This window comes from Prionailurus bengalensis, chromosome D4 (assembly GCF_016509475.1).
Source record: "Prionailurus bengalensis isolate Pbe53 chromosome D4, Fcat_Pben_1.1_paternal_pri, whole genome shotgun sequence".
NCBI lineage: Eukaryota > Metazoa > Chordata > Mammalia > Carnivora > Felidae > Prionailurus > Prionailurus bengalensis.
Genome location: NC_057359.1, coordinates 92,021,404 through 92,047,424, shown reverse-complemented (window position 1 = coordinate 92,047,424; position 26,021 = coordinate 92,021,404). Strand labels below are relative to the sequence as shown.

At 59.3% G+C, this 26,021-nt stretch overlaps 1 protein-coding gene across 2 annotated transcripts in view; it reads right to left on the bottom strand.

Moving 5' to 3' along the window:
* COL5A1 (collagen type V alpha 1 chain) overlaps window positions 1-24,000 on the bottom strand; it is a 149,402-nt gene extending 125,402 nt beyond the window's left edge. For both annotated transcript variants that reach the window (XM_043565112.1, XM_043565113.1), the window contains exon 1: window positions 23,497-24,000. In XM_043565112.1, the coding sequence (XP_043421047.1) occupies window positions 23,497-23,617 (121 nt within the window). In that variant the 5' untranslated portion in view covers window positions 23,618-24,000. The remainder of the gene's footprint in view (window positions 1-23,496) is intronic.
* Window positions 24,001-26,021: the final 2,021 nt, after the last annotated feature.

Below are 26,021 nucleotides of genomic sequence, written 5' to 3'. Positions count from 1 at the left end.
TTTTTTTAACGTACCAAACTGCAGCTTTCTAGGAGACAGTGCGATGCTCGGGGCTGAGATTGCGCGAAGCATTCACTCCCTTCACCCAGTGGGAACTTACCTCCAACACCGAGTAAGGGAGAAGTATAAATACTTAGAGACGCTTGCCGTGAAATCAGGCACAACACCAAGAACGTTGAAAGAAAGTAAATGTTGCAACCGGGGGGGGGGGGTGTCAAAAATATTACTGTGCATCCAAATAACATTAACATCACACACTCATGAGTTTCATTTGTTGTCACATTAATGTTAGCTGATGTTACTAACGTTTGATTAAGTGATATTTCTTTGATTGAGGGATATTTAATTGTATGGGGAAATGCTCCTGGGTTTTGTTGTTTATTTTAAGTGAGGGTTTTGGAGGTATAATCCGCACGTAGTAAAATTCATTCTTCTTAAGCGTTCGGTCCAGGGAGTCTGACTAATGTGTGGTCCAGGAACCACCCACCGTCACGATACAGAATATTGTCATCACCTCAGAAGGGCCCCTCGTGTCCCTCTTCCCACCCCCCGCCCCTTGCAACCAGTGATCTTTTTTCTACAATTTTGCCTTTCCTCAAATGCCACGCGAATAGAATCGGATCGCATACAATCTTTAGCGTCTGTGTGTTCCACTTAACGAAACGCGTCTGCACCCGCACTGTTGCACGTGCGCACCCTGGCTACCGCCGTGCGGGATCCCCCCCGCTCGGGTGAACCACAATTTGTTCAGCCATCCCCCTGCTGACGGGTGCTTGGGTTGTTCCCAGTTTTGGGGGGTAACGAGGCAGCATGTGAACATTCACACGTGTCTTTCCACGGACGTCATACGTTCACGTCTCTTGGGTAAACACGTCCCAGTGGAATTGCTGGGTCCCCTGCTAAGCATGATGGGCTTTATAAAAACCTGCCGAACCGTCTTCCCGAGTGGATGGCCCCAGCTGGTAGTCCCGCCGACCCCGGACGGCACTTTCCCCTCGTCGTCGCCGATGCTCGTGTGCGCCCTGGCTTTTGGCTTTAGTTTGCAGCTCCCCGACGCCCGCAGCTGTTAAGCATCTTTCCATTTGCAAATGGGCCATTCTTACATCTTTTCTGATGAGGTGTCTGCGCCCGCCTTCTGCCCAGTTTCAAACGGGGCCGTCTATCTTCTCGCCGTTGAGCTACAACATTCCTTTCTCTCCTCTAGATGTAAGTGTGTTTTTTGCAGGCATTTTGCTCCAATCTGTGGCTTTACCTTCCCAGTTTCGTAACAGGTTCTTTTAAGAGCAGAAGCTTTAATCTGATCCAGTCCAACCTGTCGATTTTTTTATAGATCGTACTTTGTGTGTGCTTTCTGAGACATTTTTGCCTAATCAAGATTTAAACAGAGGGTTTTCTTTCTCGTTGATTCTTTACAGTTTTAAATCTTACGTGTATGCCTACGACCCATCCGAAGTTTTATATATGATTTGAAATAAGGGTCCAAGTTTGTTTGTTTGCTTGCAAACAGATGTCTAGCTGTTCCCAGCACCACTTGCTGATAAAGACTACCCTCTTGCCAGTGAAATACCTTAGCATCGTTGTCAAAAATTAACTGATCACATATGAACAAGACTATTTATTGACTCTCTTCCATTCCCTTGGTCTACATGTCTTTATGTCAACACCAGAATGCTTTGATCGTGGTAGCTTTAGAGTAAGTCCTAAAATCATACAGAAGGAGCCCTCTGCATTCTTCTTTTTCAACATTCTCTTTCTTTCAGGTCCTTTGCCCTTCCACACAAATTTCAGGATCGTGTTATCAATGTCTATTTTTGAAAATGTCTGCTGGGATTTTTTTTTTTAATTTTTTTTTCAACATTTATTTATTTTTGGGACAGAGAGAGACAGAGCATGAACGGGGGAGGGGCAGAGAGAGAGGGAGACACAGAATGGGAAACAGGCTCCAGGCTCCGAGCCATCAGCCCAGAGCCTGACGCGGGGCTCGAACTCACGGACCGCGAGATCGTGACCTGGCTGAAGTCGGACGCTTAACCGACTGCGCCACCCAGGCGCCCCTGTCTGCTGGGATTTTAACTGACATTGCACTGAATCTGGAGGTCAGTTTTGGATGAAAATGATACCTTCGAAATATTACAGCCTCTTGTCCATGAGCATGGTATACCTCTCCAATTCTTGAGACCTCCTTTAAGACCTCTAAGCAATGCTTTACAATGTTCAGTGCACAAGTATCTTGTCAAATATGTCTCTAAACATTTCATATCGTTGATGCTACTGCAATGGCTGCTTAAATTTCTATTTCCAATTGTCCACCTCTACTCTCTAGAAATACAAGTGACTTTTTGAATTGACTTTGACTCCTGTGGCCATGCTAAACTCATTTATTACTTCTAGAAGCTTTTTTGTGAAGTCCTCAGAATTTTTAACACCAATAATCATGTGGTCTGGAAATCAGACAATTTCACTTCTTCCTTTCCAGTTCACATGCTTTATTCCCTTTTCTCGCCTTCTTCCACTGTCTAAGGCTCGCCATGCAATGCTGACTAGGCATGGTGGGAGCAGATGTCCTTGCCTTGTCCCTGATCCCAGGGGGGGAAAGAACTCAGAAGTAGATTTTACATCGATGTCCTGTATCAGATTGAGGGAATTTCGTTTTACTCCTCATTTATTGAGATTCGCTCATATTTTAAGACTATTACAAAGTGGCCTGTAATCCCAATTTTGTAAATGTAGGCATGGAACAAATACTGGAAAATAAACACATCAAAATGTTCAGCTGGTAATTTATTTGGCTTCACTGAATAGAAACTATCACCAGGATCATGGTTTAAACAAGGAAGGGATTAAGGTTCATTTTTATTTTCTTCTTCGTACTGCTCAGTAGCTTTTAATGTTTCTGTGATGGGTGTGTATTGTTTTCATAACAAATCAACAGAATAATAAATGCCAATTAATGTCCAACAGGAAATGGCATTATGATCAAGTAACTGTCCTCTCTCCATGTCCAGCTAAAAGTAAACCCGCAGGTCAGTCACAGATCTTTTCACCTTTGCCTTCATGGTGGACAATTTTTTTTATGTAAAGACAACAGTATAGGAGGATATATGAGCTAAGATACTTCTTTTTTATTTTTTTCAATGTTTATTTACTTTTGAGAGAGAAAGAGAGAAGGGGGGGGGGGAGGCAGAGAGAGAGGGAGACACAGAATCCAAAGCAGACTCCAGGCTCCGAGCTGTCAGCACAGAGCCCGACACGGGGCTCGAAGCCATGAACCACAAGATCATGACCTGAGCCAAAGTCGGACACTTAACCAACTGAACCACCCAGGCGTCCCAGTGGTGGGTAATTTTTAACTTTATAAAGCAAAACTGTGTTTGCACTTCTCAGGAACATTCCCCAGAGTCTGCATTTGGAATGAGCCACCCGACACCACGTATCCTCACGGGCCCCCCCTTTGCTAAGGCCCGAGTCCAGCTTACCCCTGCCCTTCCGGACTGAAATGTGGACAAAAGGCAAATGTATCTGCTGGCTCACCGGTTTTCTACACTGACATCAGCTGGCATTTGCCCTGAAATCCTCGTCGGAAGAGACAACTTTAGAAATGGAAGAAAATGAGCCCTTGGAGGTGGTGTAACACCTATTAAATGTCACAAAGCAAACAACGTGATAAACGAAGGTAAGAGAAATATTTCCTGTTACAAATCGAAGTCACCGTCTGTGCGAGCGAGCCCTGCACACCCGCCCAAATGCTCCTCACGCGGCCCAGATGGAACGGCTCTCGGAGCGCGGGCCGCGGAAGGATCCTGGTGGAGTTCTGTTGCTAGTAGATCTTTCTCGGCGCTGAAATCATGTTGTTGGCTTGTGCGATCCAAGGAAAAGAGTATTGCACTGGGTCACTCTGACCTTTGGAGGGATACGTTACGTGACTTCCCTCAGGACCAGAAGGCATTTTTCAATTACTAGAGCCAAGCAAGTCTTTAGAACACTCTGACGATGACTCAAAACCAGACACAGGGACGCAAAATGAGCACTTAACGGTGCAAAACTGTATCAACTCCCTCAAAGGAGGCACCACAAAGTGGCGGCAGAACTCACAACTGGTATGCACCACGGTCACGCCCCAGTCTGGCCACCAGTCCCACGGAACACCCTGGGCCCACGCTCCATGTGCTGATGAACTGGGGTTCCGAGCCACCCCTCCGCCAGGGATGAGAGTTGCACTCCGGGTCCCCAGGCTCGGTCGGCACCTCCAGACCCTGGTGCAGAGCGGGCAGGGCTACGTGGAGCCACCTGCATGGCGGGACGGATCATTGGCAAGAACTCATCCCGCAGCCCCACACCAGGCTGCTGTCCCTTCCTTTCATGCCTCGGCCCTTCCCCGCCCAGGCCAGCCCGGGACGCCCCAGACACCAGCTCCAGCCCGCCCCCCTCCCCAGTGCCCCAGCGCACGCCCCGACCACGCTCATCCCATGTGACCGCCTGGTGGGGAGAAGATCCTTCCAGCAGCAGGACCTGGTATCACCGTCTACTCCGCGGGCCACAGCAGGGACACAGCACAGACGACCCAAGAGAGGAAGGGGGAGCAGAGGGGTGACAGTGAGCAACTACTGACTGCCCATTCGGTTCCAGAAGATTCCCTGACGTTTTCTGACTCAATGGGAGGAGCTCTGGATGCATGTGAGTCATAACTGTTATCAATAACCCACTTTTGACGGTAACACCGTGGGGTAGGAAGTACCACTCTGTTCTCCAGATGAGGAAACTGAAGCCCCAATGCCCAGGCAGCCCAGCCAGGTCCCGAGCATTACACGACAGCCCCCCACTGCCTCCCAGGAGCAGCAAGGAGGCAGTGACCGGCCTCCAGCAGGTGGGTAGCCCAGGTCTATCCCACGGGCCCCCCAGGGGGTCGGTACCCGGGGATAATGCTGCCCAGGGTGCAGTGGCTCAGGCGACAGATGCCTGCCGTTGGCTGGAATGTCATCTGCAACAAAAGGGCTTTAAAACGTTCCTGTGCTCTGATGCAGTGAGTCAGCGTCTAGGAATCCACCCCAAGGAAATAATAAGAGAGGCAGAAAGGATTTACCAGAAAGATGTTCATCCAGGTGTTATGTATAAAGCGAACAATTGGAAGTGACCCAAGTCCAGCACTAGAGCAACAGAGACATGAACCCCAGTGCGGGCGTATACAGTCCGTGACCAGCAGCCATGGCGGTGTTTACAGTGTAACGACCAAGGCAGGCGCCATACTGTTTCTGCCCGAGCTCAGCCAGGAAAAGGGGAAAGCGTGAGGACGGGGCTACTGAATGCCTGTGTCCCCCCAGAACTCATATAGTGAAATCGTCAGCCCCAAAGACGGTGGCTCCAAAGAGCTTCCTCACCCCTGCCAGCGCGCGAGGACACAGTGGAAGAAGGGTCCTCCCCCAATCACACCGACTCTTGACCTTAGACCTTCCCACCCTCCAGAATCGGAACGAATAAACTCCTGTGGTTTATAAGCCACCCAGTTGGTGGTGTCCTGTTATAGCAATCCGCACACACCAAGACAGAATGGAAAAGTAAAAGCAGATTGCGTATTTTCCCAATTTGCTGTAGTAAGTATGCTATGCTTCATGGCCAAGAACAGTTAACAAGACTATTTGCGGAATTAGTAGAATCTCTGAATCTATAACCAAAGATCCTGAAACACTGACTCGCCACTTCCCTGTTCCGTAGATGATGTTTCTCTGACAATTTACTGTCAATTACACGGCTTTCCTTCCTTCTCGCCCCCTGTCCACGTCCCGCCTCTGCTGAGAGCCCCTATTCCTTCCACATCCCCAGCTACTCCAGAGCCAGCCCCTGCCCCCACTAACTCCTAAGACACGGTCAGCTCCTCACCACTATCCTGGCTGCTCTGCCAGCTGCTGTTACAGCCAGAAGCATCCTGTGTCTCAATTCAAGTCAACGCACACAGCCTGAGACTCCAGCTGTGCCTGGTACCGTGCTAAGTAAGCACTCAGAAGCTCAAGTGAGTCAGTCTTTCCTCGCCCTCAGGGAGCCTCAAAGTGGACGTCTGCGTGGTCATACCACCCTGACACTAGAGCGGGCCGTGGTGTGGTGGACGGGGCAGCGCAGTGCCAGGACAGAAGACGGGATGGAGGTCAGGGGTGGATTCATGGTCCAGATTCATGGGTGGGTGGATGGATTTATGGTCTGGATGGATGATGGGTGGTGGAATGGGATGATGGGCTGGGTAGATGGGTTGATGGGCTGGGTAGATGGATACATGGAAGGCTGGAATGGGTTGATGGTCTAGATGCACAGTGGGTAGTGAAATGGGTTGATGGTCTGGATGGATGGATGGATGGATGGATGGATGGATGGAATGGGTTGATGGTCTGGATAGATGGTCAGTGGTGGAATAGGTTGATGGTCTGGATGGATGGTGGGTGGTGGAATGGGTTGCTGGTCTGGATACACGGATGGATGAGCAGGTGGGTTAACGGTACGGATAAGCAATGGACAGACGGGTGGGTGGGTACACTGGGTAGGTGGATGGATGGATCAGTGGATAAAGACGGCAATATGCCCTTGCCAACGAAAACCCAATTAAAGGCACGAAAGCCTCATCTCTCGACATTCTTCTCTGCCACTCCACTCACTATGCTTCAGTCACACCAACTCCGAATTCAAAGGCCAAGGTCACACAGCATCAAGGGGTTTGCACATCCTGTTCCCTATAGTTGGAATCTTCCTGCTGCCCCAACTGCCACTCGTGGCGAACCCCCACTCATCTTGTGGACCTCACCTTAGAGGTGTCACCTCTGGAAAGGTATCCCTAGGCCCCACGTGGGGGAACCGGTGGCCCTCCTCTGTACTCAATCTTCGAGTATTAGATTAAACCAACGAAATGGACGCCGAACCATTTCGGCCCCCAAGATGGCACTTCCCCATGGTTCGACCGAACAGACCGGTCGCACATTCCTGTGAGTTGCCAGTGAGCCTGGCACGCCCATAACACTCTCACGATGGGCAAGCAAATGAAGGGGTCTCAGCTCCTTCCCCCACAGTTCTGTGCTCTGCCAGGACAGACCACCTCCCCGGTGGGAATAAGAGTGGCTAAGGTTTGGGGGCCAAAGTTTACCTCCCAGCAGTGACCTTGTGGGAACAGGACACAAAGGGCCCTAAGGGACAAGTGGGGATGTCAGCTCTTCTAGGGCAGAGGGGACTCCGTTGTCATTTGACGTCACAGTGCCCCTCCCCCAACTCACCAGATGAAGGACCTTCAAAGTCTCATGTCCCGGCTGGTTTTTGGGGGGCGGGGCAGGTGCCATTCACAGCCTGAACGCTGCCACCCACACAGAAGGCAAGATGCGCGAGCCTTCAGTCCCCAGGCGGGTGTGCGGCCCTCCACGTGCTGTGCGGTTCCCACAGGAACGGGGCCACATCTCAGACCCCGCTCTCAGCCACGCAGTGCTGGCACTTTTTCACGTTTGTGAAGCGAACACACTGTCAGCACCTACTTCCGAGGATTAAACCAGACGATGCCTCTGGAGCTCTGCCCCCAACCCGCTGTGGGACTCCAGGTGAGGTACGGGCCAGCCTCAGTTTCCCCACCTGCACAATGAGTGAGGACAGTTTTGGTTCCACAGATCTATGCGTGTGTGCTCCTCTCGTCAAAAGATCACCGACTGTCACGTGCACAGCCATCTAGTAAGAGTCCCTTCCCGAACTGCTCATTTCTGTCTCTTTTTCACTCCCCCCCACCGTTTTTCAATTTATTTTTGAGAGAGAGAGAGAGACAGAGCGCGAGCAGGGGAGGAGCAGAGACAGAGGGAGACATAGAATCGGAGCAGGCTCCGGGCTCCGAGCTGTCAGCACAGGGCCCGACGCGGGGCTCGAACTCATGAGCTGTGAGAGCGTGGCCTGAGCCGAAGTCCGGATGCTCAACCGACTGAGCCCCCCGGGCCCCTCCCCTTCTTTTCAACCACAACTTTTTCAATTGACTAAGGCATTGGGGCCCAAAGCAGCCGCCTGCCAGCAGGAAAGGCCCGCGGCTCCTCCGGGAGCGGCCAGCCCACACCTCCTTGTCCCCCGTCTCCATTAGCCACACACCTGCCCACCTTGCCGCCACCCACGTGCTCCAATGAGCCCTCACCCGACTCACGAGATGCTGACAGGGCTGCACCCAGCCCTCCACTCCAGCGAAAAACCACGGGTCCCCACGTCTGTGCCTCCGTCCTCGTCACCCACGCGCACACAAGCCCACGGATGTGTTTTTCCCTTTAATGGTGACGGACTCAGACCCGGGAGACCAATGGGTTGCAGGAAATAGGAAGGCAGGGAAGCCCGGCCCTCCTCCTTGCCGCGCTGTGTTCCGTGCTGTGGCTGCAGAACGTTCCGGTCTACGCGGCTCTGGCGACGGGAACGGGCCACCTCGGTCCCCTGCCCTGCCAGCCCGTGCCACCCCGCCGGCCCGCTACAGGTGTCTGCGTACATTCGCGTATCAATGGGGAAAAAGCCAAGACCCGCGGAAGTTGCCAGGCGGCTTTCGTGTTCTGACAGATACCGCAACCGCCTGGCGTGGACGCACAGCGTGCGCGGGCACCCGCTTCGCCTCCCTCCCTGCAGCCGAAGCGTGTGCTGTCTGTGTTGGGTCCTCGTCCGCCTGCCCAGGGGGGAGCGTGTCCCCCGGGGTCTCGCCCGCGTTCCTTGCCAGGGAGCCAGCATCCGCTCGTGCGTTTAAAGCCTATCCGTATCCTCCTTCCTAAGAACTCCTTTTCTGGAGGAGGGAGGGGTGGTTCTGGCCTTTTCTTACTGACTTAGAGGAGTTGTAAGTGTTACAGCAGATCAACCCCTTCTCTGTGACACACGCTCACGTTCCGTTTTCTTTTTCCGGCTTCCTTCCTTCCTTCCTTTCTTTCTTCCTTCCTTTCCTTTCTCTCTTTCTTTCTTTCAGTCTTTCTTTCTTTCTTTCTGATTGGTTGTTTTGGGTTTTGTTTTGGAACTCTTGACGCTTACGGAATAAAACTTTTATTTTCTTTTACAACTTCTGGGGTTTCTGTCGTACTGGGAATGGCGTTCCCACCCCCAGATTGTAACACCCAGTCTCCCATGATTCCTTCTGGGAGAGAGCTCTGCGATTTCGTTTGCACAGTTCCCATCTCTGATCCATCTGGAACGCGTTTAGATGCAAGAGGAAGGCAGGGTCCAGATGGTGTGTTCGCTCTTCCAGCCCATTTCAGTGACTAATCCTTTCGCTCCCGGCCAACGGCCAACGTGAAGGCCACCTTTATCAAGCCCTGAATTCCTGCGGGGGCTGTGCCTTAACACCCACAGAGCAAAGGCCACCCAGAGCCCCCCTTCATGCCCACGTGGGGCGGGGGGGAGTCTGCTGCTCACCTAGCCCCCAGCACACTCTCCTCCCCACCAGAGACTAGCCTGAGGGAGGAAGCATGAGCCACCGGGGTAGATGCAGCTCGGGTCAAGTCCAAGGCAGCGTGCCCCACGAACACAGTCCCTTACAATATCAGGAGATGGAAACGACCCACGTCCAACCACAGGAGACACTGTTAGGGAATCGGGCTTTTTACGGCGGCCGTGACGGAGGACGGAATGCTGTCCTTATAGAGTGAGGGGAGAACGTCCAAATCAGGACTTGTGCTGGGACTCCTCAGCCTTCTCCTTGCGGGGGAGGGCGCTGGGCGGGGCCGGGGCTGCGCCCTGATTTCCAGGCCAGCCGCCACGCCTCTCCCTCAGTCCCCTCCTCTCTGCGCTCAGACCCAGTAGAGTCTGAGTGTGGGGATTACCAGTGAGTTTTATTTTCTCTATACTTTTCTTTTTCCACAAGGACTGTTACAAAAATGCATCCTCCTTCATCAAAAAACATACACCATTAAAGGAGGAGGAGGAGGGGAAGGCATCTAAGGAGAGGGTGCGCCCCTCCCTCCCGGACATGGCCTCAACGGGACACAGCTGGCGTCTCTGCAGAGCCCCCCCCCCCCAACACCCGGCCTGGTGGGAGCTCCCCCGCCCCTCCCGGCCCCGCCCCTCCTCTGAGCATCCACACCGCGTCCCCCGGACGCCCTGGGCGGCACAGCTCACCCCCAAGTCCCAAGTCCCAAGTCCAGGCACACCAGCAGCCTGGCCACAACATGCCCTCGGAGCCACCGTGCACACAGCTGGGAGGTCTCGGGAAGGACGTGGATGGGGACGCGGAAACAGGCCGGGGGCCAGCCCGGTCCTGGCCCGGCCCATGCCGTCAGCGGGGGTCTTCGACCGGCTTCTGACCCCCGGTCTCCCCAGCACTCAACAGGCACTGCTCTTCCTCTCTCGGGGCGGAAGGGGGCTGGGGGGTCGGGACGGGGCAGCACGAGGGAGGTGAGCCTTGCTTAGACTGAGGCACGCCAGGGCCTGCCACGCACTGACCACGGCAGCCTGGGTCTCCCCCTCGCCCCGGGGCCAGGCGGCGTGTCCCTGCATCCAACTGAGCCCCACAGCCGTGTGCAGGCTCTGGTGCTCGGTAAGTGCCCAGCTGCCTTCAACCAGCCCCTGGGCAAAGCTGCGCACGGCGCCCGCCCAGCGGGCAAGCGCACAGAGCAGGCGAGCTGCACGCTCGCCCACAGCCCCAGAGTCCAGTTACAGACTCGGACGCGGAGTCTGCGGCCCAGCAGAGACGCCACGGACGCCAGGTCCAGGGCGCCGTTTCCGGGCCAGAGCGCTCCGGGAGAGTCAGCTCCCTCCCATCCCGACGGGGCAGCTGCCACACTGCCCCCTCCTTCCAGAGAAGTGACGGCTGAGGCCGGGCCCGGGTCGGAAGAGGCAGGAGGGCCCAGGGGCCGTGGGACGTGGGGGCGGAGAAGGACCCCGGAAGCCCTTCCCTCGGGCCTGCTGTCCGTCTCCGTGCTCACCCCCGCCCCACGGCCTCCCCGCGGGCCCTGGGCCCTGAGCTGTGCGCTGGGCAAGGTCAGGAGCACTCAGGGAGGGAGCTCACCCCGTGCAGCTGGGCCCCGCTGGGCCAACCCTCCAGCTCAGAGTTTCCCAAGGGGCCGAGAAGAGAAGTCACGGTGGGGAGGAAGGGGCGGCAGGACAGAGAGCAAGCATGAGTCGTCAGAGAAAAATGTGCGAGAGCCTGGTGCCTGACATACCCCAGAGACGGGCCGCTGCTCTGAACAGCACGGGCCTCAGGGCCCTGCTCGGGTGCAGTCGCTCACGGGCTGTTTATACTACCGCCGAAATCAGATCAGGAAATATTTTAACAAGTGACTGGAAAAAGACCAGACTACCCCTCTTCGGAGGGTTTTCATCTTTATTTTCTTGCCGAGATATTGACCAGGCACCAGTGTTTATGGAGAAAGGCACAAGCCTGGAGGCCGGGGCTTTCGCTGGGGCTCAAATTCAGCACAGGGAGGACTAGGTCATGGGAACCAAGAGGTGGACAGAGGAGTGAGCCCGGGCTCTGCAAAAGCAGCCGCCCCGGGGAGACGGCTCGGAGCGTCGCGCTTGCGATCCTGGGGTCCGCGTGCGGGAGGCAGCGTCCCGGAGGCAACAGGACCGACCCCGTCACCCCCCTGGACATCCCGCAGAACCGAAGTGGTTCAAGGTAAGGGCTCAGGAAAGAAACAGAGGCCTGGAGAAGGGCAGGCAGAGCCTATTTAAGGAATTCCGAAACGGGGTGGAGAGAGATTCTGGAAGTGATTTACGGGGTAAGATGATTGATCCCAGAATTAAAGGAGGCCTGGAGAGGGTCATCTGGAGAGCTGGCAGCTAAGGAGCTGGGTGACGACTGGGAAATTTTCCAGAAGACCAAGTGGGAAGGGGTTGGCCAGAGGAGGCGGCCTGGGGTACTCAAAGCCACGTTCCAATCTCAGGTCTGTTCCTCGTTAGCTGAGTCACTGGATGGATCCCCACCATACGGACCTGGTGGGAGCAAGCGATCCCGGGTGGAAAGCCCCCAGCACAGAGGAGGCGCTCGGCACGCCAGCCAGCTACGAGTCCCTGGGACCAGAGACACCAGAAGAACAGTGCTCACACCCGCTTAAGGGCACACGTACACACAGGCGCACACCGTGCACAAGCTGGTCACTTGCTGGGGCACACCTCGAGAGACCTGGGATGGTCCGACTGCCGTGTGAAGCGTCACCAAGTGCAGATTCACGTCAGGGCAGGACAACCCAGGGGAGCCCTGAGCCCAGACTCCGATCCGCCAAACCACGGGCCCCGTTCCCCAGGCTGGGCACCCAGACGAGATGTTCTTCCACACCTGCGTGGCCAAATCCCAACCCCTCTGCCTCCTCTCTCCCTGGGCCCCTCCAGGGGTACCACACCCGGGACGGCCGTCTCTGCCAGCAGCATGGCACTCTCCTCCTCCCCCAGGATAGCCCCGGGCCCCCTCTCGCCTGCCCATCCTTCCCTCAGGGTCTGGGAAGCCCTCTGGGTTCAAGCCCACACGACTACCTACAGAGCCCCCCACCCCCACCCCCGACACCGCGTGTGGCGAATCGTGCCCCTTGACGGAACCCACGCCTAGGGGTGCCTAGAACCGTGCCCCCTTGGTCTCAAATAAATTGAAACCCCTGACTCTTCCAAGTAGAGGGGACTGGCCCGTGCGGTGGGGCAGCTGTGTTACCCAAGCAGCAAAGTTCCCGAGGCAGCAGAACGGTGCTCGAGGAGGCATGATCCGTTTTAAGAGCAAACCAAGAGGAGAACTCTCTTGATCCCCGGTCCCTGGCAAGCCCGCAGACCCTCCCTGGCTGCTGGGACCCCTCACAGGCATTTTGCCAATAAGATGAAGTCTGGGCCCAGAAATCAGGGCTCAGGGCATCTGTTTCCTCGGGGCTTTTTAGTTTCCTTTCCTGGAATGTTGACAGTTTATAAAGATGTAGATGAGGTGCTGGTCCAGCCTCCCTGACCTAGGAGAGGTTGCGGCTGGGCCACAGCGCCTTGCCTCTTGGGACACCCGATCGACCGCTCGACCCCCACGCTGCCCACAGAGGGCAAGGCTGCTTAAAGCGACCCCACCCTGATCTTTCGCAACATCTGGCTGTGGCTGGCACAGATAGACCCCCACGTGCCCCTTTCATCGGGCGTCAACTGACACTAAACAGGCAAGACCTACCTGGCTAGGATCCTCTCCCCCTCTCTTTCCTTCCCAGTTAAATGGAAAGAATGAGTCAGACCAGGGCAGCTCACCCCTCGTACAAACACTGGCCTCGCAGCCGAACGCAGGGCGCAAGACCTAATCCCACAGACCTCATCTAAGAAGTATATGAGAAGGGTGCCGTGGGGCCCAGGACCCAGGCTGGCTTCGTCCTGCCCTCGGGCCCGGCACCCGCCACCAACCAGGACCTGGGGAGGCACACGGCGGGCAGAGAGGTCACCCACGGTGGTCCCCAGGCTTCACCAACCTCCCCCGTCAGCCGCCTGTTGCCTAGATGGAGACCCCAGAGAAGAAGGCGGCGATCATGCCTCCGACGGGGCCGAAAGCCCCTCCCCTGGCTGTGAGGTCTACCCTCTGGACTCCGACTCCCCAGACAGGGCCTGGATACATGGGAGCTCCATAACGGAAACGCTATCGAGGGCCCCAACTCTGCCACTTACTAGCGCTGGGGTTTCTGTGGGCCTCAGTCTCCGGGCCTGGGGGATAGAGATGACACCTTTTCCCTTGGAAGGATGCCATCAGGATAAAACGATGCACAGAAGCCCCCAGGAGACGGGAAACAGAAGGAAGAAAAGTCCTAGAGACTCTCACCCTTGGCCTTCAGAGAAACTTCTCAAGCAAGCACACCTCCCACCTGGGTCACATCTGGGCCACATGCTGTTCCCGCCTCTGTTCCCAAGGAGAGGCCTGTGGAGCCCAGGGTCTGACTGTCCCTCAGCTGCCCTCCGGCCGATCAGAATGGCGGGTGGGCCCCACGGCCTGCAGGACAGTCAGGCCAGACGGCCTGTCCCCACGTCCCCGGCCCTCTCGGGGTTGGGGGGGGGGGGGTGGTAAGAACCCGCCAGCATGTGCCCTCCAGCCCCCGCACAGCAGCCCCCCCAGCACCTGTCCACAGGGACAGGCCCCGGGAGACCCACCTCGGGCCTGGCCTGCGCTGCCCCCAGCGTGCTCCCCCTCCCCATGCCGGTCCTCGTGTCACTGACACAATCAGAAGGCAACGAAATGAGGGAAACGGAGAGGGTCTCCACCTTGAAGTGACTTTCACTTATTTCCGGTGAGCAAGGAAGCGTTCGGAAGCTCGAAGGCCCTGCAGTTTGTGGCATAAGGGTGAAACCCACAGGCTCTGGAGGCTGGGTTCCAGCACTTTCCACCGTGGGTGCTGCCGTGAGGCGTCTGGCAGATGGCAGCCACCAAACCCGCCCTGGGCAGACCTGAGATGCTCCAGCCCCGCGGGCCCCAGGACGAATCTGTGAGGTTCAATGCCATGCCCTCACGGTGCACACCCAAGACCGCTGGGCTCCCCTCCCAGCCGTGGGACATGGGGCCTGGATGCCAGGGCACCACTTCTCAGCAGCCTTCGACCCCAGGAACCCCCAAGCCCTCTAGTTCTGAGTTGATCCATCTGCAAAACAACCCCGAGGGCAGAGGCCAGACCACCGACTCCCAGTAAGACATCCCATTCCTTCCCCAGGAGCCCAGGCATGTCCGCCGTCCCGGCCTCGCCCTGCTGGGCCAAGGAAATGGGCCCCCGGTAGTCCCCTGGTATTCAGTGCCATAGAAGGGTGGACGGCCTGAAGCCGCTGTCCTAGGCCCTGTGTGCTGGCTCATCGGTGTCTCCCACACTCATCCCCTGAACTTCCCTTTCAAAGCCAGAGACGTGGCAGACTTCGGGAGGGACGGGAAGAGCGGGGGCCGGGGGAGGTGCAGACCCGGGCTCCGTCGTCTGCTCTCTGCTCTCGTCCTCGGGGATCCCCGGTGGAGCCCACTCAAAGCCCCACCTCGCAGGAAACCAGACCTGTCCGCCCGCCTCCTTGGCTCCCGGTCAGTCCCAGAAAGCACCAGGCAAGCCAGGGCCCCAGACCCAGAGAACTCCAACCCTCTGCAAAACGCCAGCAAAGCTGCAGCCTTGGGACCAGCCCTTGGGGCGAGGACATTCCTGAGGGTTGGGGGAAGCCGTGCTACAGCTGAGTGACAGCCGCACAGGCGCTGGGGCGGCCGGGAGGGGACCCCACCCACAGCCTGCAGACCAAGCCTCGCCTGCCTGCGCACCCTGCTCTGCTGTTTGGCCCCAGCCAGCTCTGGGCGGCAGCCGGCGCACCCCGGGGACGCGGAGCCACGCAGGAACAGCACTGCCGGTGTCCTCCTGTCTCGGGAGTGTCCCACCCAGGGCCTGGAACAGGTGGACAGTCCAGAGCCCAGGAGCCCAGCCCACGTCTTCCTTGGGCCTAAGGAGCACCAAGAAGGGTGAGGTCTGAGTTCTCTCCCGCGGCACCTTCATGAGCCCCTGTGGCCCAGCTCCGCGGCCCGAATGAGCTCCCCTGCATCTACCCACATACACGGACGACCTGCACTTACCACCGAGCAATAATAATTGTGAGAGCCGGCAATGTGACGGTGCAATTCCTGTGTGACATCTCCCCGCCCTTCCAACAGTCTTCTGAGACAGGTGCTGCTTCTATGCCCATTTCACAGATGGGGAAACTGAGGCACAAAGAGGTGCTCAGAGGTGCCTCGGCACCCGTGCTGAGCCCAGGCACTCGGGATAGGTAAGACGCGAGCACCCTGCCCTCCCAGCTCCCGAGGGAACCGAGAGCATGGCCATCGGCCGCACGACCCGCCTCTCCAGGCCCCTGAATTCTGAACTCATCCGTGCATCCTCCCTCCCGCACGGACATGTCACAGAGAGGGAAGTACTCATGCTGAACGTGCTGGGCAGAGTCTCCAGCTGAGCGTGACGTGACGTCAGGGGCCAGCGCCACGGTCACCGGGGTTGGGGAGGGGGCTGGATGGCACGAGGTTAGCCGCCGCTGACACCACTCGACCCCGTGTGGATTATGGGGAGTTGTGTTACCTTTGACGTTTCCCCCAATCGCTGCTTCTGGAAGGTGGGGCCATCCGGAAGAATGCGGGGCAGACACAGGGAGGGGGGAGCCTCTGCCCCCTCCTCATCCGTCCCGGCCCTGCTCCCCTTGTAGGCGTCCCCCACCATTTATGCGGAAGCCTACGGCCTACATGTTCAGGTGAGGGAGGCCGACCCTGAGAGAGCGCTGGCCTGTCCCGCCCTCTCCAGCTCGGGCTGACCCCAGGGCCTCCCCTGGAGCTCCCTGCCCGCCTCATCAGCAGTGCCCACCCCCCAAGCCGGCCCCGCCACACTGGGTGCCCAAGGAGGACCCACACACTCCCTGCGGTCAGTGAAACCTAGCCACTCTCCCAGCAGAACTGAGTGCAACGGGCCTTATTTAAACTATAAATCTGAACAACAAAATAAGTCCCTGGAAAATAACCCCGTTTGGAAATCCTGTTCCCGCACCTCCATCCTAGAATGCGCCAGCCACCCCGGCCCTCTGGTGCGCGAGCGCTCTCTGGCCCAGGAGGCACGGGGGACGCCGTCCCTTCCTCCCCTGCATGAAACCGGCTGAGGCTGGGCCACACTGTCCTCAGGAGGACGCGGCGTCCACAAGGGAGCTGGCTTGCAGAAGCAGCCCCCGGAGGAAGCCGGGGCTCCCCTAAGCATCTCACGCTGTGTCCAGGAAACACAGAACTGGGAAAAGCAAAGAAGAAACCGAACAGGAAAGAGATCTCGGTCACTGCAGCCTGGGCACACCCTGAGAACGTGAGAAAACACCTTCCCCAGAGGCACAAACATTGCTCTGGCTTCCCTGAACCACACACTGAGGTCCAGGTGGCCCTTCCTTGTCCCTCAGCTCCCTGCACTGCCCGCCCCTGCGCAGGGCTCAGGGCTCTGGGCTCCCGGCTGTCCCCGCACCCGGGTTCCGGGAACCGACCCAAGCTGGCCAAGGGCACCAAGGGCCCACTGGATGCACAGCCACCCCCTGTCCTCCCCAGGAAGGTCTTGGCCTTCAGCCAGGCGCAGTGCCCTGGGAACAGACCAGCCCAGGATCAGTAAGGAGGAGACCCGAGGCAGAGGCTCCCAGGCTACCCACCTGGGACCGTGGGCGGGGGGCGCAGACCTCGCTTTCAAGCACAAGGCCAGAAACAAAAGCCAGAAGCTGCCGAGACCCCCTCGCCTGGATCTGAGAATGGCATCTCACCAGCACCCGTGAGGGTCCTACACCAGCAGGAGGGCAAACTCACCCAGGGCCCGACCCCAACAACCACCGGGGCCTGACAAAGCAGGCTGGCCTCTGATTGGCCAGCGCCCGGTAGAGCTGGTAGGTACCTCCCTCTGATTGGCCAGCGCCCCAATGGGGCCGGCTAGTTCCTCTCTCTGATTGGTCGATAGCACTCGCTCCCTGCTGGCCAATGTTTCACTACCTCCCACTTCGCACTTCCTGGACACAATCACCTGTTCTGGAGTCCGATTTGCGCACCGCGCCGAAAGTTCCTGTGCCGCAGGGACGCTCGCCTGCACCTGCCGCGCGTGCCCGGCCCAGACCTAGGTCGCGTTAGAGGTCCGCAAACACTTCCGGCCTAAGCGCGGCCACTCCCGGCAAGGGCCAGCCTCTCCGGCGGTTCCCTGGGACCCCTCTCCCGGGCAGCGCCCCCCCCGGAGCCGCCCGCTGCGCCTCTCAGTCACCCTCGGCAGGATGCAAGACGATTACTTCCCACCTTCCAGTTGGGTTGAAACGCCCTCTTTCTGTCATTGAGAGATCGCTCTTTTTACAACGCAGGCTGGGAGGTTGAACATGGAAGTCACTCCTGGTGCAGGCACACATTTGTGGCGTTCGGTAAAACGACATAAGACATGAGGATCCCCATTGCCAAAGTGCTGGCAGGGAAGACCAGGCCAGAAGGGTGACAGTCCCAGGCATGAAACACAGGTCCTGGCATCAGAAAACAAAGGGACCCTCCGAGTCCTGCACGCAGACGTCGCAGCGCCCCCTGGAGCTCCGCAGAAGGAGATTTGGGAGAAACTGGGTCAGACTGGGTCCATCTCTTGGGTCTGAGTCACCGAAGAATGGCGACATTCGCTTCTAATGTGGGGTTATTACTTAGGATGGGAATCGGCCAGAAAAACTACTGGGTGAGTCAAAGCTGATGGGGTGATGCGTCAGACCGTGTGACCCCCACGACCACACGTCCACGCACATCCACTCACGTCCGACCGGGCGTTCATTCGTTCCATAAATGGCTCTCCAGCCACCTCCGCGGGGCTGGCGCAAAAACAGCGTCTGGGTCTGCAAAGCCGCCACCTGCACCCACCGCAGAAAAAACCCTCCCGGTGCGCCAGCCATCGCGGTCAGTCACACAGGCTCGTGAGCTGGTCTCGTTCACTCACGGGGGGACATTTCCCGTGTCACCTGTTCTCCTGTTTCTCCGGGGAGGGGGACACGGGCTCCACTGCCCACAGGAGAGACAGGGAGCCACTCACACAGCCAGCCGGTGAGCAGGGCCAGGCGCCCGGCACCAGACCCCATAACACGGCTTCGTGTCGCCTCAGGGCCCGGGAAACACAAAGTGGATACTGAGCTCACTCTGCGCTCTGCACGTGTTATGCATCGAGCCCTCACCAAAACTCCTGCAGGACACGTGATCATCACCCCCTTCTAAAAAAAAAAAAAGGGAAACTGAGGCACGGGGAGGCTAAATGCACGGTTGGTAGGAGGGGGGCCGCGGGGAAGCAAACCCAGACTGGCCGGCTCCAGCCGCCCGCCCCGCGCATCACCCACACCCCAGTCCTCACGCTGTGCCCGCAGCAAGGGCACGTCTGCCCGCGAGAAGGGCCAAAGCAGGCTCCGCCTTCAGGACCTCAGGCTCCCCTCCCGCCGAGCCAGGCCAGAAAGTGCGGACACCGGAGGAGTGGCTCATCGGGGGAACAAAAATAAGGAGGAAAAGAGAAACCCTGGTGTCACGCCGCCCCCCCCCCCCCGTGAGGAAAAACATGTCCTCAAATGATCAGGCCCAGCAGGACCCCGCTGGCCCCACCGCAGGACCCACAGCCCCGGCGTTCCCCTCCCCCCCCCCCCCCCCCCCCCCCCCCGCAGGCTCCACGGCCACGGTTCATCTCAGCACCACCCATCGGGCGGGCGTGGCTCACGGCAAGGAGAGAAATGTCACCTGGCCCCCGGCTCCCCACACACACCAGGCCCGGCACACAGGACAGCCTCGGGAAACCGCGCAGACACAGGCACGCGCAGGCGCACCGACACTCGCCCGGACACGTGGGTCCCCGCGCGTGGGCACATCACACACACGCACCTGCTCCCACACGCACACGGGTGTACCGCCCTCAAAGGGGCTCGTAGCACATTTCCGCACATGTGGCCACACGTGGCCTGGCCACATGAGCCCAGGAGGCGACGCGGGTGGGAAAGCGTCCCCACCACGCAGACGGGGTCCCACCCTGACTCAGCGGGATGACCGAGCCTCCTTCCGCTGCGTTTCTTCGGGAGCAGTCACATTTAAAGCCCATCGTGGCAACTGTGCTCTGTCCCTTCTGCAGAAATACCACCCAGAAGAGCTCGCGGAATAACGTCCTACGTAACTCGGGGGCTCACTGTGCATCAGGCACATTCCACACAAGCAACCGTCAAAGTGGGGAGCAAATTCTCCCCACTTTCCAGAGGGGAAAGCTGAGGCAAATGCTCAGTTGGCACTGACCTCCCAGCTGCCCACACTGCTCCTGGGGCTCATCTCCCCTCACATCTAACTGCCCATCCCCCGCACAGGAACCCAAAGTCGTGGCCAGAGGCGCCCCACCCGAGCCGAGACTGTCAGTTGGCACACGGGCCCCCGCGCACGGGCAGAGAGGGTTAGGGCAGCCCCCCAGGTCTCCACTCGTCCCCCAAGAGACCCCCTCTTTTGTCACTGCAGCCACTTCTGCTGGCACCGCCTCCCTGGACAAGCGGTGCTGGGGGCGCCCTGCCAACCAAGCTAATGAGGGGCTTTCCAGCCAAGGGAAGCAGCCCCAGAGAACACGGAACACCAGAGCAGAGTTTGGGATGTCCTGCCAAGAAGGAGGGGCGGACAGGAGTGAAGCCAGAGGTGGATGAAGGCACCTGCTAAGGGAGGGGAAGAAGAAGAAGGAAAAGGCCAAGTTTAGTGTCACCTCCTCCAGGAAGCTTCCCCAGGTCTCCCCAATGGGACCAACCCTCCCAGATGATTTAAAGTGACACTTGGCACCAAAATGAACACTGAAACAAACACACGTGCTGCCCAGAGGACTTGGGGGCTCCTGCACCGAGAAGCCCGCCCCCGCTCACCTCCGTCCTCCCATAACCCTCCAGGCCAGGGTGCAAAGGCCTTCCGGGTCCAGGTAGGTCATGCAGATGAGCGAAAGGCCAACTAAAGAGAAGGAACAGGACAGTGTAGACTGCTTGCAATCTGGTTCCTCTTGAAGGCATTCCAGTGAAAAAGGAGGGAGGGAGGGAGGGAGGGATAAGGGACGGAGGAAGTTGGGACCTAAACACTGTTGGCCAAAGGCAACTCATCCTTCGCCCCAGGGTTGGGGGGGGGGGCGCACATGTGGCAGGACCGCCCCCTCCCCCCGCATCTGCTGCTCTGGGCACCAGGCGTCCCCCAGGGAGAGCTGATAAATGGATGTGAAGTGAAAAGGTATCCCCCCCGCCCCCCTTAAGTCAAAGGCGCTAAGGCGCGGCCATGCTAAGCAGAAAGGAGACCCTCGCTCAGTGCCCAGATGCAGAGGTCACACAGACCCAGAACCTGGGCTCCCGCATCTTGCAGGCCTGTGGGAGGGTCCGGTGACATGATGCGGGCCCAGGGCCAGGCAGATGCCTGCACATCCGTTGTGATGTGCAGTTAACACGTGCAGTGGTCTGGAGCGGGGCCGGGGGGGGGGGGGGGGGACCCTGCTTTGCTCCTTAAATGCAAACCCAGGGCGCCCCAGGGTGTAGGTGATCATCGCTAGTCTGCCCTCTAACTGTTCTGTTATTAAGTGGGGGGAGGGAGGGGGGGGACAGTCTGCTCCCCACCCCCTCAGCTCCAGCCAACAGTGTCTGTGATCCAGGGAGGAGGCAGGGCCAGACGGCCAGAAGGCAGGGGCGGGGCAGGCGGGCATCAGCTGTGCTGGGCTAGGGCGTGGCCACGGTGCTTGTCCAGAAATATCTGAAGGGTGGGGTAACGGGGCAGGCTCTGGCCGGCACCCCAGGAACAGCCCTGGAGCAACATCACAGGAGAAGGGACCTCGTGCCCCGCACCCGAAGAAACTCCTGCCTGGGGCCCCCGCTGGGTGGTCAAAGCCACTGGGCAGTGACCACAGCTCCGGCCCCTCCAGCCACTGAGATCTGGACCAGATGAGGGACAGGGCTCCAGGGAGCCAGCCTGGCCTCTGAACTCCTCCCACTGACTGCTCGCTTCTGGGGAGGAGGGAAAGGGGGAAGGATGGAAAAGGATGTCTTTCCAGCCAACTTGATTGAGTCAGAGGAAATTTAACCGTTTCGTATCTGTCAAGTCCCACAAAGCTTGGACGACTCTTCCCACAAAATTATTGCAAGAAGCAGGCACGTGACTGGACTCAACCAATGACGGGCCGAGGAGATGACCTCAATTTCCAAATATTGGGGTCACGTTTCATTTCACATACTCCCCTCCACCCGTTACAATGTTAAAGGGCCCCAAATGCAATCCTAACTTTTCGTTCCTTCACACACTTGGCCAAGGAGAAGGTAGGAAAAAGAGCCATGTTCAGAGAAAACTCGGAAAACATCTGGCTCATCCCACAACGGAGAAAAGGACAGGCGCCTGGGAGGACCGCTCCAGCCTGCCCGCATCTGCGGTGGACAGCCGCCCTCCTTGGCCACGCACTGCCCATGACTTCGAGACGGGTCCCGCCCTGGGAGGTGGGACGGGTCTGGGAAACCCGCTCAGGAAAGCGGCTTCTTCACATGCTTCTAACGGTCTTTCTGACCAAAAGCCAAATGAGCAACTCCCGGGCCAGGGGCCAGGCTGCTGCCCCATCCCCTCTGCCACGTTTCTGCTTCCAAGGGGCCGCCCTCGGGAAAGAGGGGGTCGGAGAGGGGGCAGGGACTGCAGGCGCAGACAGAGCCCGGGAATGGAGCTGGGGGCCCACTGCAAAACCGCCAAAGGCATGAGCCCCAGCCTGCACCCGGCCCCGGCTTTTGGGGGTGACGACTCCCCTGAAGGGTTCCGTCCTGTGTTCCTGGGGAAAGCCCATCTGAGGAGCAGGACGGGGCTAAGGCCCTCGGCCACCATGGGGCCCCCACCGACTCCAGCTCACTTTCCCGGAGGCCACAGTTGTCCCCCCCACCCTGCCTTCAACTGATCCCCGGGGGGGGGGGGGGGGGAGTCATTTAGCCCAGGACCTTGGCACGTTGGTGGCAGCCCAGGGATGAGACAGCAAGTCCCCAGAGCTGGGCTAGGCACCCCTCGGCTCCCACAGGCCAGTGCTGGCTGGACACCCCGACTCTTGCTCATTCTCTTTGGCCCACCACACACCCATCGCGCCAGGAAAAAGGGAAAGGGTATCTCCACCGGGAAGTGTAGCATGGAAAGTGATTCTTCCCACATGGCTTCAAATTACAAAGTGGCGGGGACAAGGGGGGCGGGCGGTGGAGCGGCTGGCCAGCTGTGCCCCCCAATTCCCCTGACCTCGCACCAGCAACTCTGAGCCTCGTCTCCAGGCTTGTTAGTGGGGACTTGGGACATTCTGAGACCTCCGATGTCTGAGGCTGTGCAAAGACCCATCCCACAGGTAACCACCAAGATGATGCTTAGAAGCCACGGTCCCATCAGGGAGCTGAGTGGGAGGGAGTCAGAGCTACAAGAGTCCAGGCAGGCGCCCAGGGGAGGGGGCTCCTTCCAAGTCAGACCTCTGGCAGGCAAGGGCCCCATCTGTGGACCATCTGAGCCTCTCTGCCCAGACGCCACCACCACCTCCCAGCTCTGCCCCGCAAACCCCATCTCTGGGAGGCAAACCCAAGAACAACTGCCTCCCCGGGGGACAGGAGGTGGGGGGGGGGGATTCGGAGCAGGGCTGGAGGGGCTGGGGCTTCTGGGATTCCCAGGCCGGGGGCCAGTGTCTCCCCCCACCCCGCCCCAGGAGCCCGGCCGGAATTGACGGGCTGCGACTCTAGGGGGCGACCCTTCCCAGTTTTCGGGAGAGGAAGTTCTGCCGGCGCGAGTGATGTGGGACGGAGATACTAAGTTTCGGGACAAAGTTTGCCGGCCTCGCGGACAGACCCTCTCGCCGATCCAGCGCCAGGCCCTTCCTCCGCGCGCGCCGCGGCCCCACCCGGCCGGCCCTCTGGCGCGCAGGGGTACCGCGCTGGCGCGTCTCCCTCCCCGGGCCCCAAGGCTGGCATTCGGAGAGGCGGCCCGCGCGTTCCCCGAGCTCGCGGGTGGCGGAGGGGGGGGGGGGGGAGAGGGGGGAGAGCGCCCGGGAGGCCGGGGATGACAGCCGCCCCCGCGCCCCAGCGCCTTACCTGCGCGGCTCAGAGGCGGCGCCCACAGCAGCAGCAGCAGCAGCAGCAGCAGCGGTGGGGACAGCAGCGGGGCGCCCGGGCGCGGCGGGCTGCGCGCTTTCCAGCGGGTGTGGACGTCCATGCCGGCGGGGCGCGGGTCGGGGCGCGCGGGGACGCACGGGGGCGCGGGGCGCGGCCCGGGAGGGAGCGGACTCGGCGGGGACCGCGCGCTCTAGGAAGTCATGGGGAGCAGCCGCCGGCGTTGTCTTTGTGGCGGTGGCCCTCGCACCGGGGCCGGCTGGCGCGCTCGCCCACGCGCGGGGGGTCGACCTTGGCCCGCGGGGCGGCCGGGACCCCTATCGGCTCGCCGCCCTCGCCTCCTCGCCCCCTCCGACTCCTTCTCGCCGCCTCCTCGCCGCCGCCGCCCCGCGACCCGCTCCCCGTGCGCGCTCCGCTCGAGCGAGGTCCTGCGCCAGCCGCGGGGACGGGGAGTGCCGACCTCGCCTTGGGCGCCGTGCTCTTTTCCCCCCTAGTCCTCCCTCCCTCCCCCCTGGAAGGCACCCGCCGCGGCTGTCGATCCCCCGCGCCCGCAGCAAATCAGAGCCCGGCGCCGCGCTCTGCCGGGCCGGCCCCCGCCTCCCACTGGGCGCCGCGGGCGAGGGGGCGGGGCCGGCGGGCGAGTCGCGGCGAGGAAGGGGCGGGCCCGGGGCGGGCGCGGGCGCGGGGCGGGGGCGGCGGCCGGCTCTCGGCGAGCGCGCGCGGACGCGCCCCGCGCCGCTCCCCCGGGCCCCCCGCTCTCCCCGCCCAGGTGCCCGCACCTGGCCCACCCGGGGAGCCAGCGTGGAGGGGCCCCGGCTTTGCTCACTCTGGGCTGCGAAAAAAAAAAAAAAAAAAAAAGTTGCTGCTCAGCCCAACTTTTTCTTTTACGTGGACGAGCTCCGAGCTCCTCTTCTGGGTGGAGACTGAACTTCCCATTCAGCCAGATCGGGGCGCCCAAGACTGAGGCCGACTTGTCAACCCGCCCGGAGGACCCGCCCTCCACCTTCCCCCTCACTGAGGATTGGGCGTGGGAGCCCAAGTTAGGGTCTGACCTCCCAAGGGTCCCAGAAGGAGCCTGGAGGTTGCACATCTGGGATCTTAATCAGGCGAGGTCGGCCGGCAACCCACCACCACCACCACCACCACCACCACGCCCCTCCTCGCTCCCTCCCGCGCCCTCCCCCCTCCCCCGTGACCCCTCTGCAACAAAAGGAAATCAGAGGGAAGGTGCCCCTCGGGGAGGTGACAGCGGGCAAAGGGGTGAGGGGTCGGGACCCACTGCCCTGGGGACTCCCGCCGGGCACCCGCCTTCACTTCTTTAAGCCTTGGGGAGGGCCCGCTGGACTGGACGGCAGGCTGCCCCTTCTACGAGGCTCCTCAGCCCAGAAAGCCTCCCGTCAGGGACAACTGCAGGGCCCTTCTTACAAAGAGAAGGGGCGAAGGCGTTTTCAGGGGCTTGCCATTCCTGAGTCGTCCAATCCGGACCCCCTAGAGCACACAGTTCCCCCAGGGGTGCTGGGCCAGGGCCGGAGCTGCTCCCTGTTACATCTCCAGACTGGTGCGAGATTCCCCAAACGCCCTGTCCTGCCCACCATTCCAGAAACGGGGACTTGGGGTGGGGGTGGGGCGTACTTAGCTTTGCTGGGACGGATGGCCACGTGCGGCTTCTTGCGTGGGTGGCAGGTGGCGGCTGACCGCTGAGCAGCTCGGCTCGGTATCTGCCGCATGTGCCCTTCCTGGTGCCACTAATGCGCGGGGAGGGCCGCACAGACAGACGAGACGGGGAGATGTTTGGGGGGCATTAAGTAAAGCAAATTGTTCTTTCCGGTTTTTATATTTCTTTGCTGTTGTTTTTTTCTGTGTAAGTCGTATGTATGATGGGAATTGTGTGAGTGGTGTGCATGCTCGTGTTTATGCATGAGGGGCGTGTGTGTGTGTGTGTGTGTGTGTGTGTGTGTGCAAGCTAGAGCTGGTCCTTTACTTGTATGCACCTTAATGAGATTCTACCTGACGCTTCTCAGCCCCCAGCCCCAGCCCTGTCAGGCCCCGAGAGTGCCCCCCACCAGTGGGAAGGCCAGCCTCTCTCCATGACTTGGGGTGCTGACACAGGTCAGTGGCCTGGCTACCAGGAAATAGTACAAACTTTCGGGGTTCTAGCTTTTCCCCAAGGACATATGGCACCTCTCAGTCACGTGCGCCTCCATCAGGCAGCCACCCGGAGTCCCTCTCAGTGATGCGCAGAAAGCTTGCCCCTCGTGGCCCTGAGCAGACAGGACAGATGTTATCCTATCCCTGGAGAGCAAGGGGTGTGATGTCTTGGCCAAGCTGATGAAGGTGCGTCTCCATTCCATCCAAGCCCGGAGCTGGGTGGGGAGGCCAGTTTCCATGCCGCCAGGAAATGCAGAGAAAAGTCCCTAAACTGAGCGGCCTGACCTGCCAGGCCAGGACTTAGAACAACTTGACTGTCTGAGTCACGATTTGAATTCCAGTGAGCACAGTGAAAAGGT